The sequence below is a fragment of the Aspergillus oryzae genome, chromosome 3 (genome assembly GCF_000184455.2).
Source record: "Aspergillus oryzae RIB40 DNA, chromosome 3".
NCBI lineage: Eukaryota > Fungi > Ascomycota > Eurotiomycetes > Eurotiales > Aspergillaceae > Aspergillus > Aspergillus oryzae.
In genome coordinates this window covers 2,894,165-2,911,867 of record NC_036437.1, presented here as the reverse complement: position 1 = coordinate 2,911,867, position 17,703 = coordinate 2,894,165, and the positions used below count along the sequence as shown (strand labels likewise).

The following is a 17,703-nucleotide window of genomic DNA, read 5'->3' as shown; positions in this document are numbered from 1 at the left end:
AGATCCTCCGATCCCAACCTCAGAGCCGAATACACAATTTCCATAGCAGCGGCCTCCTCCTCCTCTTCGAGGTCATCAAATGACGGCCGACCTGCTAGACGCTGCCCTACTTGTTCCCGTATTTGGTTCACCTTGCCCCTGAGCTCGGTGATCATTTCTGCCTGCGCGATCGCCTGTCGATCTTCATTCGGAGCACTATATCTGCATTCCTCCTGGATCCCTCGTGTAATGCAGGCTTCACACGGAGAGAGGCGATTACACTACGGAACGTCGGTAAGTGGACGTCAAGGCAGTGGGGAGTATGGCATCGTATCTGAAACAAAACATACCTTCACTTTGCGGGTTCGACATGGGTGACATGAGGCCGTTGCCCGGGGTTTGGATTTGTGGCTCGTACCTACGTCCATAGTACTTTCTATCGTTCTATTTTTGGCTTTTCTTCAAAAAGAATCAAAGTTTCAAGTTGTCATTATTTGAATGGAAAGGAACTGGTGGGATTTTTTTTAGTGGTAAATGGCATGCAGCAAGTAATTTCTCCATTCTACGAATTAAGCTCGATTGATAGACAGTCAGACAGATCATGACCGTTTGTTCCCGTGAATGATGATGACTAAGAAAGAATTGGGCGTTTCGGGGCTTTGATTTGGTCTTTATTCTCCGAGTCTTTTGCTTTTCTCGTTTTGCTTCTTTTTATTTTCCGGCATCGTTTGCGAATTTCTCTGGTTTTTGCGGTTGTATCCTTTGTTTCTTTCTTTCTTTCTTTTTGTTTCCCCCCCTATTTGCTTACCCTGTACTCCGTACTCGTTGCAGGCCTAGTGTATCAACAACCCTGATGTATATGAATAGTCTAGTATGGATGAAATGATCGTAACATAGACTAATGACTCTGCCTTATGAATTCCATGCTACTTGTCTAACAAGTGGGTTTCATGATATGGTTGCTGTACTACACAGTGCGTATGTACGTAAACCTATGTTACCGCCGGGTTATCGCCATGCTGAGGTAGGTGAAACAACGGCGGTAGCGTCTAGTTTACTTCTTACTACTGGGCGGGTCTAGATTGGAGTCTCAAGTGCTTTATTTTAGAGATATTCCGAAAAAAAGGTTGACGGGCAGTGGGGTATTGTGGAGAGCACAGTGGTCATACCTCCGAGAAACGGTAGGTCTTATGAGTACGGGTTGTAATTTGGAGAGCAAACCCTTCTAGAGACGCTGGAAAGTCATCAAATACGTTAAGGACATCAACGGCCATGTTCATAGCTCTAAAAGACTTTTGAATATGTTCACCAACAATTATCCGGGAATTCGAAATGAAATCATGACATTATGATATCATGGCAGGAATAAACTCAATCATAAGCAATTTACTCCTCATCCTCTTCGGCCTTCTGCTCCTCTTCCTCAGCGGCAGCCTCCTCATCTTCTTCGAAGGTATTGGCTGGCACGCTGTAGAGACGGAGAACGGGACGGTTGGGGTCCTTGATGAGAACGTATTTCTTAACCTTCTCCTCATCCTCCTCGGCGTCCAGGGCACGGATACGGTCCACAATGGTACGCACAATACCCCATCCGTTGCCCAGGTTCAGGTTCATCTGAGCGGCGAGATCACGAGGCTTGTAGCCAACAACACCGAGGACAACGTGGCCAGCGGCGGAGCGAGGGTTAGCACGAGACACGAAACCGAGCTTCATGCCGTCGGCCTTGGCAAGGACAGCCTGGGTGGTCCAGCGGGCAAGCTTAAGGCTGTTGTTCTTCATCTCAGTGGCAACAACGGCACCGCGCTGCGACCAGAGCTTGCTGCGCCAGTCCAGAGCATTACCGGAGCCCTGGGCCTTGCTGTCGAACTCGTTCAGGGCCTTGACGATCAGCTGCTGGTCCTCGCCGTTGACGGGGTTCTTCAACAGGGCGTCGACTTCAGTACGGACAACCATGTTCAGGGGCTCCTCATCACGTTCCAAGGAGAGATCGAAGCGGCGATACTTGTAGGCCTTGGAGGCAAGAGGCTCGGTCTCCTCTGAAGCATTGTAGAAGGGGTTGGCGTTCTTCATGTCCACCTTGGCATCCTGGGACTCGGCGACGGTTTGCAGGGCAAAGTTGTGGTTGATGAAGGTGGCTTCCATAGCGAGAGCACTGGGAGTGTTGATGGACTCCTGCTTAGCCGAAGATTCGGCAAGCTCGAGAGGAGCGTCAATCGCATTCTCATTGACGGTTACCAAGTCAAGAGAGGCACCCTCACGCTTGTCGAAGTAGATCTTGTTGCCCTGGTGCACGATAACAATATCCCAGGAGTAGACACTGCGAGGCGCGCACATAAGCATAGACAGGATATCGGAGGTAGCGAAAACGGTGGCTGCGTCCTTCTCGGCGAGCTCCTGGATGACAGGATCCTGGGAGGTAGTAACGTTGTACGCAGCACGGTCAAGAGACTGCAGCCTACGCTCAGCACCCTTAACAGGGGCCTTGTCGTAAGACCGGTCGTAGTAGTAGAGGAAACCATACGAGTCGACGTCCTCGCCATCGGGAGTCTCTAGGTTCAGCTTCAGCAGACGGCTGAAGTCCACTTCCTCCAGCATAGTCCAGTCGGGGCGCACGTTGACGGACGGCTCACGGGTCCTCTGCGGCTTGTCGTAGTCCTTCCATCCGAAGCGACGTCCACGGTTGCTGCGGCCCCCGCGGTTGTCGTAGAAGCGATCACCCTGGCCACGGCCAGCACCAACACGCTGGAAGCCAGCACGGCCGCCTCTCTGGCCCGCGCCACGCTGAGCGCGACCGCGGAAGACGGTGCCACCACCCCGGCCAAAGGTACGCTTGGCGGAGGTACGAGTATTGTCAACAACCGAGAAGGAAGATTCATCTTCGGCAGCCTGGATGCTGAACAGGTTGGAGGAACCGGCTCCGTACACTTGTTGGTCTGTTGATGATTGGTATGTTAGCTGCGGACCCGCATTTAACTGTCTAGATTAACTCATACCCCGGAAGTTGCGGTTGTAAGCCTGGCGACCGGTTCTTTGGTCCTTGGACTCGGAAGTCCAGTCGGCCATGCGACCCAATTTATCACCCTTGGAGAAGGGAGCATATGGGACACCCTGAAGCATATTGTCGGTCGAGGTCGCGGGGCCCCAGGTGTCCTCCGCTGGCAGGGCTGCCACAATGTCGGCGATTGAAATAGGTGCCATGATGTCTGGAGATACTAATAAACCCAGAAATCGAATTCAGAACAACAAGGGATCTCCGCGCAGACGTCAGGGTATCTCGGCGGATGGTGAGATCACAAGCAGCGGAGAAATTGATAATTGCGGGTTGAGTTTTTGTGTCGCGAGTGGGCTTGTGGCTAGAAGGCTTGGCTTGGTCCGCCCTGCACCGCCACATCACGTGTGTATGTGTATACAATACACTTGGAAGAAGAGTTAAAACAAAATTAAGAAAAAAAAAACTATGGATAAAGAATAAGAAACAAAAAGGAGAAACAAGTCGTTCTCTATAGAGCCCACAAGTACCAGAGTTCGATTTACTTTGGAGGAAAGAAGCCCATGCAAGCAGTACTATTTCGATTTACCTACATCATCAGATAACCTTGAAGATATAAAGAACACACCTTGTATACTCCTTATACTCAAGGGCAATAGCAGTCTCCTCGAAGAAATTTTTAGTAATCTGGGGTAACCCAACCCGAATGAGAAACTATGGTGGAGGTGGTACTTTGTGATATGTGCTATCTCTGAAGTCTGCTTGACGTAAAGCCTTTGGGTCTTCATCTTTACGTAAAAGAGGTCTAGCTCCACAATTCTTATCAGGGGACAAGATAGCACTGGGCACCTAGAAACTCAAATCATAAGGATACTCAGGAACTGGAGGCTCAAGTGTCAATGACTCTTTCATCGAACAAGATATTGAGGGCGAGGAATACGATGACACATTGATATCCGGTCCTTATCAATGCCCCGTCGCTCCCGATATTTGCTTCTTTCTATACCACAGAGTGGATATTAAGGGTAGCCCTGACTAATTCTTCCAGCACATTTCACTGCGCAACTGATGCCAAGACGTGGTAGAGACCAACGAGAGGCGTCCATTTTGCCTTTACTCTACGTATCTAGTACTGTTCCGCTATCCCAGAAGTGCACTGATGCTTTTCCCTCGCTTCTGGGGCTGAATGCTGATCATCTTCCATAGCGTTGAGTCTGATTGGCGGTAATGCGAGGGCTCCACTGATAAGGAACTGATGCTTTTTGTAGTGAGTACTAAGTAGTACATGGTGGTTCCTTAGGGCTTGGCCACCGAACCGTACGGAGTGGGTAGGATTTGGTTCCGGCTTTCGCTCTGACCTCCCTTCCCCCGTAGTATTGATCGACTTGTAGTGATGATTTATACTGTACGGCTCCACTGTACCACCGAATGGGGAAAGATCAATGGCTCAGCCCATCGGAAACATTTGCGTTCCTGCATGGAGATCTCGATAGTGCTGGGATCCACGGAGTATTTGAGTAACTGTTCCTGTTGTCTCACTACACCAACTGGTACATTCTTACCTACGTCCTATGGGACTCGATTGACTCTTATCAAAGTTGAATAGTTTGTGGACCAAGATCCCATCTGGGAAATCATCTGCCTCTGGAATTTCACTTTGGGCCCATTATTTTGCCCGATGCCGACTGCTGAAGTTGACCTCTCAGCTTATTAGAGATAACGATTCTAGGAATGCAATTGGATTATCATGTCTTTACCTTTGGAAAGGAGGGACGTAGCTGAAAAGCTCTACCCCTGGAGTCGCTCTCAACCTCGAATATAAAAAGCGAGCAGAACCCTTTCAGATGCTTCCCTAGAACATCTTCAATCCAACAAACCAGCAGACTCTGGCTCGAAGGCTACTTCCTCATCCTTCCATCGATAAATCTTGAACAAGACTATTATACCGACAAACACAATGAGGTTCTTTACCGCGCTCTCCCTCTTCATCTCCGGCGCAGCCATCGCTTCGGCCCTCCCTTCCTCCTCCGAGACTGTCGAGGCCAACTGTGTCAAGCCATACCTGTGCTGCGGCGAGCTCAAAACACCTCTTGACTCTACTCTTGATCCGATCTTGTTGGATTTAGGGATCGACGCTGCAAGCATTGTTGGTTCCGTTGGCCTGCTCTGTAAGTCCCTATCCACCACGCGTGCCTTTGTGGGATGATTTAAGAGGTAGAACATTTGTCTAACCGATCCATGTAGGCCATGCCTGGGATGAGACCTGCGAAACTGGACCCAAGTGTTGCACTGAAGCTAACCTCTTGGTAAGTTCCTACTCGAGAAGGGAAAAGCAAAAAGTAAAGCTAGAAGTGTCTCATCTAACATACATTTATAGGGTGGCACAGTTGCTCTTGGATGCTCGGACCTCGCCACTGAGGACTAAGCCCATGGAGAATATTTGCGATCCATCAATGCGGACGGATTGGTCATGCTGTACATCTGGTGTGAATTAGATGATTCTGAATTGTACTTGGGATAATTATATCTAGCTTTCTTTAGATAGGATGATCCCTGTCTGACTGATTTGTTCATGGTAAACTTCTAATATCATCTTGCGCCCTATCATATCAATTCTGTTCTTTGAGTTACGATTGCTTGTTCACTATGTAATATTACAAATCTCTCTCTTTATATGCTGACTATTCCTGACACTGCTAATGATGGAGAGGAGAATATTGCATAAAACAGACGTAATATCATTGTCTCCCGAGAAGCTGGGGCAGCTTCGTAGAACTCTTTGATGACTTCCTTCGTCTGTGTAGGGCACATACATGCAGATTATAGCCAATGAAAGAAGAGAGAAATAATTCAAAGATAATGGTAAAAGTAAAAGTAAAAAAGTGGCAACAAAAGGTAACCAAGTATACCAGAAGAGGTTCATTACGAGGGAGAGGTGCAGCAATTGAGATCACTTCCTAAAACGTAAACTGGGTGTTTCCTGCCAAGGGACTGTGTTTCTGCCGTGGTATAAAAGTTCGATCTCCAGGAATGCAATGTTTTTAACAGAGCTTTCAAAATGAGAATCGATACACTGGGGTCAATCACTGGTTTCATATACCGCGTTGTCACGATCCAGATAGCCCTAGGTACAGATTCTTGCCGAGGTAGCACTTTGCTAACTCCAAATCTCGATCTTGTATCGGCGTTATCAATTGTCGCAAATGACTTCTCCATGAATGATATACGGATTTCACAGAGAGCCTCCTCAATCTTGTCCAATATCGTACAAGTTAAGAGCCATGAAGATTCAAAAACTCATTCTGTACAGTCTGTCTGGAACAGACTGAATTCAATCCTCACGAATAACGCCACTGATATCTTAGAGTTTGCAAACGAGCTCACCGCATCAGGCCTGATACCTTCAAAGGCACTGACATGCCTGAATGGCTACGCGATCATTGACCTCAATTCGATTCACCGTCACAACCCATCCCCAGAAAACTTGAGCATATACCCATACAAAGCAAAGAGCGATGCGCCTTACTCCATTGCGGAAAATACTCTCCGGGCTGCAATTCACATTCCTAGATCATTCTCACACAAACGGGACAAGAAAATACCGGTGCTCCTGGTACCAGGAACTGCTGTTCCTGCGGCCATAACCTTTTATTTCAACTTTGGCAAGTTGAGGAGAGCCTTACCCGAAAGTGAGCTAGTTTGGATCGATCTCCCTCAGGCCTCGTTGGATGACATTCAATTGAGCGCTGAATATGTCGCCTATGCGCTCAATTATGTTTCCGCTTTGACCTCATCTAAGATTGCCGTGATTTCTTGGTCCCAAGGTGCACTGGATATTCAGTGGGCACTGAAGTACTGGCCATCTACCCGGAGCGTCGTCAACGACTTCATTGCTATCAGCCCCGACTTCCATGGAACAATAGTCAAGTGGCTGGTATGCCCTCTATTAAATGATTTAGCCTGTACTCCTTCGATTTGGCAGCAAGGGTGGGATGCAAACTTTATACAGGCCTTGCGGAGCCAAGGGGGAGACTCTGCCTATGTCACCACGACCACCATTTACTCTTCATTCGACAAGATTGTGCGACCCATGAGTGGGGAAAATGCTTCTGCTCGGCTACTGGACTACAGGGGGGTGGGCGTTTCCAATAACCATCTACAGACCATCTGCGCAAATAATGCCGCTGGTGGCCTCTATACGCATGAAGGCGTGTTGTACAACCCTCTTGCATGGGCCCTTACTGTTGACGCACTCCTTCACGATGGGCCTAGCAATATTACGCGAATCGATACCCAGAAGATCTGTGAACAAGTACTTCCGCCATATCTCGAATTAACTGATATGCTGGGAACCGAAGCCCTCCTTTTAGTAGCCCTAGCAAAGATTCTTACATATTCCCCGAAAGTCTCCGGTGAGCCTGACATTGCAAAGTATGCATATTAATCAAGGCGGCCAAAACCAGGATACCAAAGGCGATCACAGTTCGTTTCCATGCATAATTCTCCTAGACTCCTGATTAGCTCCTGAGCTTCCACCACTTGCTTTAGAAAACGAGGGGAGGGCAAGCTGGACGGGTCGAACTTTCTTTCACAATAATTTGATAAATAAAAGATGCTAGAGCAAGCTACTGACTTGAGCGAGCCGTATTGATATGAAAGAACGTCGTGCTGTGAGACCGTTATGCAGGACCATAGGATTGAATTGGATTGGATTTAAATTTCCAGTGTGGAGCTTAGATGGGCTTACGTAGGTACTCCAATTCCAATTGTCACCTTGAAAAATTTAGTCTTGTGCCTCTAATTTAAAACCACAATCTCCGAATGCTAGGTAGTTTACGCTCGGATAGAGAGTAAAGTAGCCCACTTATCTGATTCTGTAAGAGATTCCGGTTGTCGATCACCTCTTGAAACAACATTGGAAGCTTCCTCGGATCGAAGTGTGAATTGCCGGTAAATCACGGCATTATATTTACGTCTCGGAAATTAAATTGAATTGAATGGTCTTCAATTTCGCTAACGTCGCCAAGATACACTGGCAGGGCAGGATAAATAGATTAGGGCACGTATATTGCTGTGTTTCTTTTCTTCTCCTTCAATTCGCTCATACTCAATGCTTGAGATGTGAACAGTATTGTGGCTTTTTAACTGGATCAGGACATGACGACGCTCAGGAGGGGCGCTCGTACGCAATCCACAGTTTACTCTGGAGTCTGTACTGTTGATGAAGTTTTTTCCTGTTGGCCCGCAGGCTCCACTTAACTCTTCCAGCGCTGCCAAGACTGTCCGCTTCACTCCATCGTCAGCTTCCATATCAGCACTTACGTTGTCACTGGCCATTCTAACCATCTTTATGGAGATGCTCCATAGTAGCCTGTCCTCTTTGCGGAGTGTTTTAGCCTATTTTCCTCCCGCTCAATTTTTTTTTCCCTATCATGTTTGTTTTGCTAAGAGAGTACTACACTCTTATGTGTGTCCGGACTCCGTACGGAGTAACCTCAGAATGCCCGGGAAAAGAAAGTACTCCTCCTATAGCTCAGTCACGCATTGGCTGACGACGACTATGTTCATGACCTAGCTATCTCCTGGGTGGACTTATCTCTCCTTTTGTTATCCTCTCGTTCGTTCAATTCTATGGAGAATACTCCTAGTCCCTCATTCAATATGATTTTCTTCCTGGCCTTGGTTTTTTTCTGCTTCCGTAGTATTGTCTCAGCATCCGATGATGATTTCATGTCCTTCGTGACAGTTCGTATGCCCAGTTATCCTTGAAAGTAAGCTGCTGACAGGTCATAGCTCCCACAAGTTAGGGCGTTGAAGTTCGATATCACCTACTATGACCGCGACTCCGTAAGTCCGGGCTACTGGTTCGTTGCGCCTTATGGCGTGATTGACCCAGAGCCTCCGACGAAGCAGTGGAAGCCGTGCCAAGTCGGGCCCTATATATACGATGCAGATGGTGTACGTTCACTTTGGATGCGGTGATTGTGATTTGCCAGAGACCAAAAATAGTAAAAAATAATAAAAGTTGCAATTGAAACACTGACTTACACAACATCTTATCTAGACTCTCATCTGGGCTGGATCGTGCCTGTATGACAACCGCAATATCTTTGATTTCAAAGCGGTACCTAACATTGATGGCGGCTCCTACTTGTCTTTCATCTTGCAGCATGCATATAGGAACGATGGCAATGATAAGGGGACCGGATATGTCTTGGATCAGCATTATGAAACGGTGAAAGCCGTTCCGGTGACCAATGATCTCGGCGCATTCAACATGCACGAATTCAACATCCTCGACGGCGGAAAGACGGCTTTGGCTTGCTCATATCGAAACAAGTACATGAGCCTGGGTGACCTTGGTCGTCCCGATGAGTACGGTTGGGTTGTCACAGGTGGTTTTGTTGAACTGGACACGGCGACGGGTGAGGTGCTTTTCGAATGGGATTCAGAAGGCTACATCCCTATTGATGAATCCGTGAGAGTGGGCCCATCGACACCAGCTTCTGGCGAGCCTGGCTGGGATTATGTTCATGTTAACGCGGTCGATAAGAATGCTGCGGGAGACTATATCCTCTCAGCCCGGTTCACGAGCACTATCTATCTTATCTCCGGGCAGGACAAAAGTATCATCTGGCGGCTTGGTGGGGAAAAGTCGGATTTCGTCCAAGACTTCACATTCTCCAAGCAGCACCATGTTCGCTTTGTCGAATCCAACGCCACACACACCACCATTTCGTTCCTTAATAACGCTTCGGACGAGGCCGAACAGGAAGAAGACACCTCCGCTGCTCTCATCGTGCAACTCCACACCAGTGTTTCCCCGATGACCGCGAAGGTTATTGAGCGATATAGCCGTCCTGACGGGGACCTTACTCGGTTGCGCGGAAGCGTGCAAAAACTGGCCAATGGTAATGTCTTCGTTGGTTGGAGTGAACGAGGATACCAATCTGAACACTCCCCCGAAGGCGAGGTTCTTATGGAAGCCAGTTTTGCTTCCTCTCGCTTCTCTACGTACCGGTCGTACAAATTCGACTTCACTGGTCGTCCCAGTGCCCCGCCAGACGTAGTCTCGTCTGTCTATGGAACAGACGAAACCGACCTCACTACCATTTTCCACGTGAGCTGGAACGGCGCAACGGATGTTGCTTCGTGGAATTTCCACGCACGGGTGAACCAGGATGGGATGCCTGTGCTGGTAGGCAACACCACCAAGCTCGACTTCGAGACGATGTACATTGCGGACGGTTACTTGGACTGGGTTTCCGTGGAAGCAGTGGACGAGGACGGAAACGTCCTGGGTACCTCCGAGATCCAACGAACCGACACGCCGAGTAACTGGCGACTTGCCGGGTTCCAGGGGGACATGACGCCCACACCCCACGACCCATCGACTCTCTATGGGGATAGAACCAGTGCCGATGACGATGACGATGACGATGACGATGACGATGACACTGATGAAGTCTACCTGAAGGCTCAGGAAGCGGCCGAAACTATCTACAAAGCGTGGGAGGTCATCCGCGGGGTCGGAGGCCTTCTCATCTTTGTTCTAGTTCTATGCTCTACAGGCGGGCTCCTGGCGGGTATGTATTGGTATTTCCGGCGGCGTAGTATGCAGGCATACCACGAGGTTGCTTCCGAGGAAGGTCAGCCATTGAACGAACCGTCTATCTGACCGTGATCCTGCCACCAAGAAAGAAAAAGAGACACCATGTCGATCGCGTATGCTTACTACGGGTTCGTATGTACGGCACATTGCAAAGCCTCAACTGCATATCTCTGGCGTTGGATCTTCCTAATACTGTACTCTACAATCTCTCTCCTTCTCCTGCTTTTATTTCTTTTATTCCTTCTACGATTTACGTACACATCGAGTATATACCTGGACATAGAGCAAAGCTTAGTTATAGTACTGATGCATGAATTGCTTCCTATCGCGAAGTATCTTTTTATTGTTTCTCCGGGGAAACGAAAAAGGCAAAAGGCAATAAGGACAAAAAAGAGAATTAGAAAACTAGAGAATTAGAAAAAAAAAAATGTGTAACGAAGAAAATGCAGTGTTGTAAAGCAGATAACTTTTCCCCAAACCATTTAGCAGTGAATCACCCCTGCCATTCTTTCAAAAATGCAAATAAAACTACAACTGGATGACACCAAAATGCTTAAACCACTATTTTTAAGACCTTTTTTGCCTTAATCGGTCCCATCAATTCCTTAGACAGTCGTTCGTCCTCCCGAATTTGGAACATCTTCGGCTTCATCATCGTCTGCTCCAGAGCGCGCTCCACAGTCCGAAGTTTGTCGTCTTGAAACCTTCTCATTTGAAGCTGAATGCCCGCATAATCTAAGCCACCGTCATAGTGGCCGAACAACAGAAGCGGCATAGACCAGAGTTCGCCTATTTCCAGTCGGATAGGCCAATCGTAAATAGCTAATCTGACATGCAGCACCTTCAGAGATACACAGGCTGATGCCATCTCTTCACAGGCATTGTACCAAGCAATGTCACTGCGGATCTTGAATGGGCGGAATTCTGTCAGTCGCGGCTCATTGTACATGATGTGATTGAGCTCTACATGACGGATAGCAGCCTGGAAATCCTTGGATGTGGTTCTAAGAAACCTTATGATTGAATTCGCGGAATTGAAAATGAACTGCGCTGTCGAATATAGCAGAAGAACTGCCTCGCAATAAATAGTTCGACATGTGAATACAAGGCCAAATAAGAACGGCGTGTGCCTGGTGCGGTGGCCATCATGGTCCACTGCCTGTGTAGATGGGCTGCGAGGCTTCTGCTGGCGATGGCAGAGTCTATAGCGAGCCGGCTTAGACGTGTCGGTGTTCATATCCTTGCGACGTAGAATTTCTACCCGATGTGGCTCGAAAAGGTACTGGTAGATCTGCCAACGGATCTCTGCAGGAAGGTCCAAGAGCAATGCAGACTTTGCCGGTTCCTCAGGGGAGTTAACTTTCTTTCCAGAAACTGACTGTTTGTTATCTTGTACCTTTTGCTCAGAAAAGGAGCATTTGGGAGAGGAATGGGATAACAGAATCCTCGGTACTGGTGCTGGGTAGTCCGCCTTCTGTCGTTTAGTATTGGTTTTCGAAGCCAGTGGAGATCCAGGCGCACGCTTGCTATTGGTACAGTCTTGCTTTGGTTTAACATGCTCTGGAGCTTCTAATTTGTATACATGGTTTCGTAGTGACAAACGGACGGCGTCCAGCTTTTGAGATTGGTCTCTTTTTCTTGTGTTTGATGCATTCGCTGGAGCTAGATTCTGGGCTAATTGTGGAGAGCGAGGATTGGTGTTTTCCTGAAAGATTCGTTGGTAGGAGATAGAGGACGAGATATAGTGCTTGACTAACCTTTGGGCTTGCTCGATAGTGAGCTCTGCCGTTATACCGAGTCTGTACCGTTAAGGTAGGGCTAACGGTCAAGGAGGGTGATGGATGGCTCATGTTAGGGTGATAAGTTCTTTTTCCAAAAAGCGAAGACTTCGATTCATTTCCAAGGGCTTCTTCAGGTTGAACAACAGGTGTTTGATCTTTTTTACTTTTACCTCGTCGATTGCGAGATGCACGATTGTTTCGACGGCCATGCCTCGCTGAGTCTGCCATGGTTGTGGCGTGTTAATAGATAGCTGAGATCTTTAGCTTAAGTGATCCAATTGTACTCTGAGTATTGTAGAAGTAAGTGCTGAATCTGGGAGAGGGCAGGTAGCATAGAGGTGCAAAATGAAACAAGGGAAGATGGAAGGCATTCATGTAAATGGTCCTTAAGTGGTGATGTAAGTATGGGAGTAGTATTCAGAATAGAGAGATGAAAGGGACAAGTGACATTCATTTCCAAAATCTAGGTACATTGTCCCAGATATCCTATTGAGGTCTATTGAAAAATGGCTTGTATGAGAGTGAATGAAGGACCATTATACATCTTTTGCGTATACTTCAGTATCAATCATTTTGTTACATTGTTATTTACCATACCAATCCTATACACACCATTCCCCATGCGGAAAGCATTTGAACCCGATCCTCCAGGCATCTTTGTCTGTGTTTTCTTTCTTTTTTCGGAACTGTCTTTTCTAACTAATCTCTCTTACTCTTCCAATTCCACTCTTTTAGTTTAATTATTCAACCTAATACTCCCCGCTTCCTTCTCCAGATGTCTCCCTGCTCTGGTGTCTTCCGCAATCCCGCCCTCCCAATTCGCTCCCGTGTAGCCTTCTCTCTCAATCAAGCCGCAAGATCATCATCCCGACCCCACCACCTCCGGCAAGAACAACACCACCGCCCCTATTCCTCCTCCTCTTCTCCCAACTCCTCGCAATACAACCGCTCCCAATTCAAAATTTTTCCATTCTTAGCAATCATTGGTATTGGCTCTGGATCCTACGTCTTCCTTGTCAAGTCCCGTACCGGCATTCACAAACCGAAACCCGACTCTCAATCTTCTGATTCTTAAATTACACTACCCCCCCTAAAGATTTGTCTACTCTCCGACTAGAGAAACATGGCCGACACTCAACATCCCACCCCTCGTTTCTCGCCCTCCGAAGTCACAGTTGTTTTCCTTCTTGGTGGTCCCGGAAGTGGCAAGGGTACTCAATCTGCCAATCTCGTCCGCGACTACGGCTTTGTCCATCTGTCGGCGGGTGATCTACTGCGCGCCGAGCAGATCCGCGAGGGAAGCCAGTATGGTGAACTGATCAAGACTTATATCCGGGAGGGCAAGATCGTTCCGATGGAGATTACGGTGGCACTGTTGTCGAATGCCATGGCAGATGCCTTAAAGAATGGTGCTAGTGCCGGGGAGGGCAAGAAGGCCCGGTTCCTGGTCGATGGGTTCCCGCGCAAGTTGGATCAGGCTATTTTCTTCGAGGATACAGTCTGTCCTTCGGAGCTGACACTGTTCTTGGACTGCCCAGAGGAGGTTATGGAGAAGCGCCTATTGAAGCGCGGAGAGACCTCCGGCCGTGATGATGACAATGCTGAATCCATTCGGAAGCGTTTCCGCACTTTTATTGACACCAGTATGCCTGTTGTCGACGCTTTTAAAAAACAGAATAAGGTTGTGTCTGTGCCGGCCACGGGGTCTGTTGAGGAGGTGTATGCTCTTATCCAAGAGGGTTTCAAGGCTCGTGGGGTGCATCAGCAGTGATCTATGTCTATATTATTATGTGTATCGGTGTCAGCGATCTTTTTAGTTTTCTTGTTGGGAGTGTGGATAGCGCTTTATAGATGGAGTGGTCTCTTTCTCCCTTACATACAATGCCTACGTCTCAAAGTACAATATGGCCGGTTTATATATATATGAAAAGATATAGTCCCAATGGTATATCACTTCGTATATGCATGACATGACTCGTGTCCATTGATCGGGCCCAATCCTAACTACATGCCAGGCGGAACCTGTCTAGAAACAAATAGCTACCATGAACCGATAAAAATGTCGCCCGGAGAGAACACATGAACCAAAGAATAAACAATAGAAAGAAATTGAAAATACAACATAACACCTCTTCCCAGCCATTACACGACGAACTTTTTCTATACTTCTTTTCCCTTTTCAAGGAGTATCGTGGTGTTTCCTTCTTAGAGTTAATTACTCTGCGGCAGCCACCTCCTGGGGCTGCTGTTGCTGCTGAGATTGTTGGTTGTTGCCATGGCGCTGCCGACGATCTCCAGACTTGTTACCCTTGTCGTTCGACTTACCCTGGGCGGCTTCCTCTGCTGCCGCGGCGGCCTGAAGGCTTTCACGAACGAAACGCTCCCGCTCGGTACGGAGGACGCCCAGAACGTTCTCGAGGCTGCGGCGCCAGACCATCAAGCGACCCTGCACTTCCGCCCACTGCTTCTCGCCGAAAACACGGTAGGTGGCGCGGTGTACCAGGAATTCGGAGCGCAGCTGAGACAGCTTGCCCTCAACCAGACCAGCACGGATTGTATCGATGACCCACTTCTCGACATCTTCGGCCGGCACACGCAGAGACGCGGCAATCGTGGCATAGGGCAAGGAACGGGAAGGGGTCGAGGCGGCCAGAGAGGCCAAAGTCAACAGACGCATCTTGTTCTGCAGCGCCTCGCCAGCGTCGGCCAGCACACCACCGGAGATGCCTGCCAAGGGAGTGGCGGTGACGAAAGCCTCGTAAGCATCGAGAGTGTCGGCCGTGAAGATCTCAAGAAGCTCAAACAAGGTGCTATCGCTAGAGCGAAGGGCCTGGACAGCGTCCGAGGCCGTCAGAGGGGTGAAGTCGAACACAGCGGGGTGGGTGAGAGCGGAGGTGAGAGCGCGGATGGCGAGGTCGCGGGCCTCCTTGGACGAAGCCTGCGCGGCTGGAATGGTCTGCAGAGCCTGCAGAATATGGGTCTGCGCCAGCTCCGGATCGCCGGCAGCCTGAGCGGCGTCTGCAACAGCGAGGTGCAGGCGCTGAGCCTCTTCCTCATCCAACTCCCAGGAGGACAGCCAGGTGGGCAGCTGAGCGGTCAACTGAGGCTTGAGGGCTTCGAAAGCGACCGTAGAGCCGGACTGACGAATGACTGCGACAATACCCAGAAAGACATGGAAGCGGCTGGAGTCGGTAGGAGCGAGAGTGTTGAAGATGGTGGAGAGGATAGAGATGGCCAGCGAGGGTCCGAACTGGGCGGAAGAGGTGATGGGTTTAGCGAGGTAGGAGCAGATGCGGGAAAGGAACATGTCAGGGTCTGAGGCGTAGTGAATAAGATGGACGAGAAGGTTGTAGGCGGAGATGATCTCTAATTATTGGCGTGTCAGTTTCTGTTCTGTCATGCAGTTTGATATCCCGATCCTTCTCGCTTGGACGATATGTTGGAGGGACGACCCACCCTTCTCTGGAGCATTGTTCAACACGGAAGCCGCCGAGACCAGCTTCTTGAGAACCTCATCACGCTGTTTCCGATCGGGCTCAGCGTCACTCTGTTCCTGCTGGCGGAGGGGTTCCAAGAGCGGGGAGATTTCGGCCTGAATGGTGGTGGTGCCTTCGCTTTTGCGCAGTGCGTCAAGGTACTGGGCGAACTCGTCGGCGAGTTCGCTAAAGGAGCCCTCGATGAGGAGGGTAGTAGTTGGTGCGGGCATTCTGACGAAGGACTGTGAGGATGACAGGCAAAAGGAGTAAAAAGGAGGAAGAGAAGGGGAGGAAAGCGAGAGTTGAATTCCGTCGTGGTTGTGGTTGGTTGGCGGTGGAGAAATTTCAGTGTGGGAAAAAGTCTTGGCGTGGATTACGATGGATCAGCGTTTATAGTGACGATCAATAGTAGATTCTTGTGTATATACTCAGCAAAAGAAACAAAGACCTTCTATCTCTACATTTACGATGGTCCCGTTGCTGAAACTTATTGACTAATTAGTGATTCTTCAGAAAACCTCAAAGAACGACTATTATTCTTCCATATACGGAGTAGAGTATCATCAATTAGACTCGTGAAAGGAACGACTGAAAGCACGCACAGAACGATACAGCACATTAACCGCGACGCAAAAACAGGGGAATAGTACGATACGGTGGGTCATAGACTCAAAGCGAGATAGGAGAGAAACAACATCAAGCACAATTTTTTTCGAGAAGGATAGGAGTGGCGCATTCCATAATCAGAACTCGATCAAGCTATGTGCGTGCGGTGAAACCAGAAGCAACCATCTTACAGAACGAGACGGAGACCCAAGAAGAGTACCGTTGCCAAGATGCCCGTCGCATGGTCCTGGGCCATGCGCACAGCGACATTAGCGGTAGTGCTGCTTGTGCTGCCACTGCTCGTCGCGGTGCCGGTGGATGAGCTTTCGCTCTTGCTCGATCCCGAAGAACCAGTCGAGGTAGGCAAGGACGTGGCCGTAGTAGTCGATGAAGACGAGCCAGAGGCATCGGACGCATTCTTCGAGCCACACTGGCTTTGGGCCTCCTTGCACTTCTCGTCGCCGTCAAGGTCAGTAGAGCGCTGGATGCACTGGCGGTAGTTCTCCTGGCAGACGAAGAAGGGGACAGTCTCCGCGTAAGGCGCGACGTCAGCATCGGTGCCATTGGAGCATGTGCAAGTGAAATCAAGAGTTTGCTGTGACTGTTAGCTTATCTAGAGCTCTCCAACGCCGTGGGTGTGTGGTTTGGCCATACCGGGTCACAAGTGTTCTTATCAGCAACTCCGCCACAGATCTTAGGGCAGGCGTTCCGCTCGGCCTGACACCAGGCAGCTGAAGATACTCATTAGTTCTTCTGCGGTTACCGGTGGATCATGCCATAGACATGTTGTACAACCACGACTAGGACGAAAACCTACACTTATCCGCCGGTTTCACCTGGTTCAGATCGAATCCCTCAGGGAAGGTATAGTTGCTGGCGGTAGTCACTGCAGTAGCGGAGGCCACCAAAGTGGAGAGAAACACGATCGGCAACATAATGGTCGTGAATGGGGTTGGAGATGTGTGTATGGATGGATGAATAGTAATGGAGTCCTCAATTGATCAGTAAATCAACGATATGACCAGACGCGAAAAGCGAATGGAGGATGGAAAGAGACGAAGTGGTATAAAAGCAGCTGGGGCGAGGAGAGAGAAACAATTGTTGAAAGGGGAAGGGAATTGGCAGGAGATAAAAGAGAAAGCACAAGGGGGGAAAACAAGGAAGAGGAAAGAAGCGGAAATTTAAGCCGGGGGAGGTATTTATCTGCAGTGACAGTAGTGTAGCAACGGTATAGCTGCTAAAACAAGTCACTAACCGCTG

At 48.9% G+C, this 17,703-nt stretch overlaps 7 protein-coding genes across 7 annotated transcripts; 4 read left to right on the top strand and 3 right to left on the bottom strand.

Annotated features, from left to right (window-relative positions):
• Positions 1-1,365: 1,365 nt before the first annotated feature.
• Positions 1,366-3,177, bottom strand: AO090026000811 (eukaryotic translation initiation factor 3 subunit D; the record flags this gene model as incomplete). Its single annotated transcript, XM_001822161.3, has 2 exons — positions 1,366-2,912; positions 2,973-3,177. 2 exons carry the CDS (start codon positions 3,175-3,177, stop codon positions 1,366-1,368), a joined length of 1,752 nt encoding a protein of 583 aa, XP_001822213.1.
• Positions 3,178-4,925: 1,748 nt separating this feature from the next.
• Positions 4,926-7,412, top strand: AO090026000812 (esterase/lipase family protein; the record flags this gene model as incomplete). Its single annotated transcript, XM_023235897.1, has 2 exons — positions 4,926-5,136; positions 6,361-7,412. 2 exons carry the CDS (start codon positions 4,926-4,928, stop codon positions 7,410-7,412), a joined length of 1,263 nt encoding a protein of 420 aa, XP_023091183.1.
• A 906-nt stretch (positions 7,413-8,318) lies between these two features.
• Positions 8,319-10,629, top strand: AO090026000813 (uncharacterized protein; the record flags this gene model as incomplete). The annotated part of the gene is made up of 5 exons (XM_023235896.1): positions 8,319-8,402; positions 8,544-8,585; positions 8,762-8,926; positions 9,033-10,554; positions 10,583-10,629. The coding sequence occupies 5 exons, from the start codon at positions 8,319-8,321 to the stop codon at positions 10,627-10,629; spliced, it is 1,860 nt and encodes a 619-aa protein (XP_023091184.1).
• A 504-nt stretch (positions 10,630-11,133) lies between these two features.
• On the bottom strand, positions 11,134-11,529 carry AO090026000814 (uncharacterized protein; the record flags this gene model as incomplete). Its single annotated transcript, XM_023235895.1, has 1 exon — positions 11,134-11,529. One exon carries the CDS (start codon positions 11,527-11,529, stop codon positions 11,134-11,136), a length of 396 nt encoding a protein of 131 aa, XP_023091185.1.
• A 1,955-nt stretch (positions 11,530-13,484) lies between these two features.
• Positions 13,485-14,132, top strand: ura6 (uridylate kinase ura6; the record flags this gene model as incomplete). The annotated part of the gene is made up of 1 exon (XM_001822165.3): positions 13,485-14,132. The coding sequence occupies one exon, from the start codon at positions 13,485-13,487 to the stop codon at positions 14,130-14,132; it is 648 nt and encodes a 215-aa protein (XP_001822217.1).
• Positions 14,133-14,576: 444 nt separating this feature from the next.
• On the bottom strand, positions 14,577-16,067 carry AO090026000816 (PCI domain protein; the record flags this gene model as incomplete). Its single annotated transcript, XM_001822166.3, has 2 exons — positions 14,577-15,727; positions 15,818-16,067. The coding sequence occupies 2 exons, from the start codon at positions 16,065-16,067 to the stop codon at positions 14,577-14,579; spliced, it is 1,401 nt and encodes a 466-aa protein (XP_001822218.1).
• A 606-nt stretch (positions 16,068-16,673) lies between these two features.
• AO090026000817 (uncharacterized protein) lies at positions 16,674-17,025 on the top strand (the record flags this gene model as incomplete). Its single annotated transcript, XM_023235894.1, has 2 exons — positions 16,674-16,912; positions 16,944-17,025. The coding sequence occupies 2 exons, from the start codon at positions 16,674-16,676 to the stop codon at positions 17,023-17,025; spliced, it is 321 nt and encodes a 106-aa protein (XP_023091186.1).
• Between the last annotated feature and the right edge of the window lie 678 nt (positions 17,026-17,703).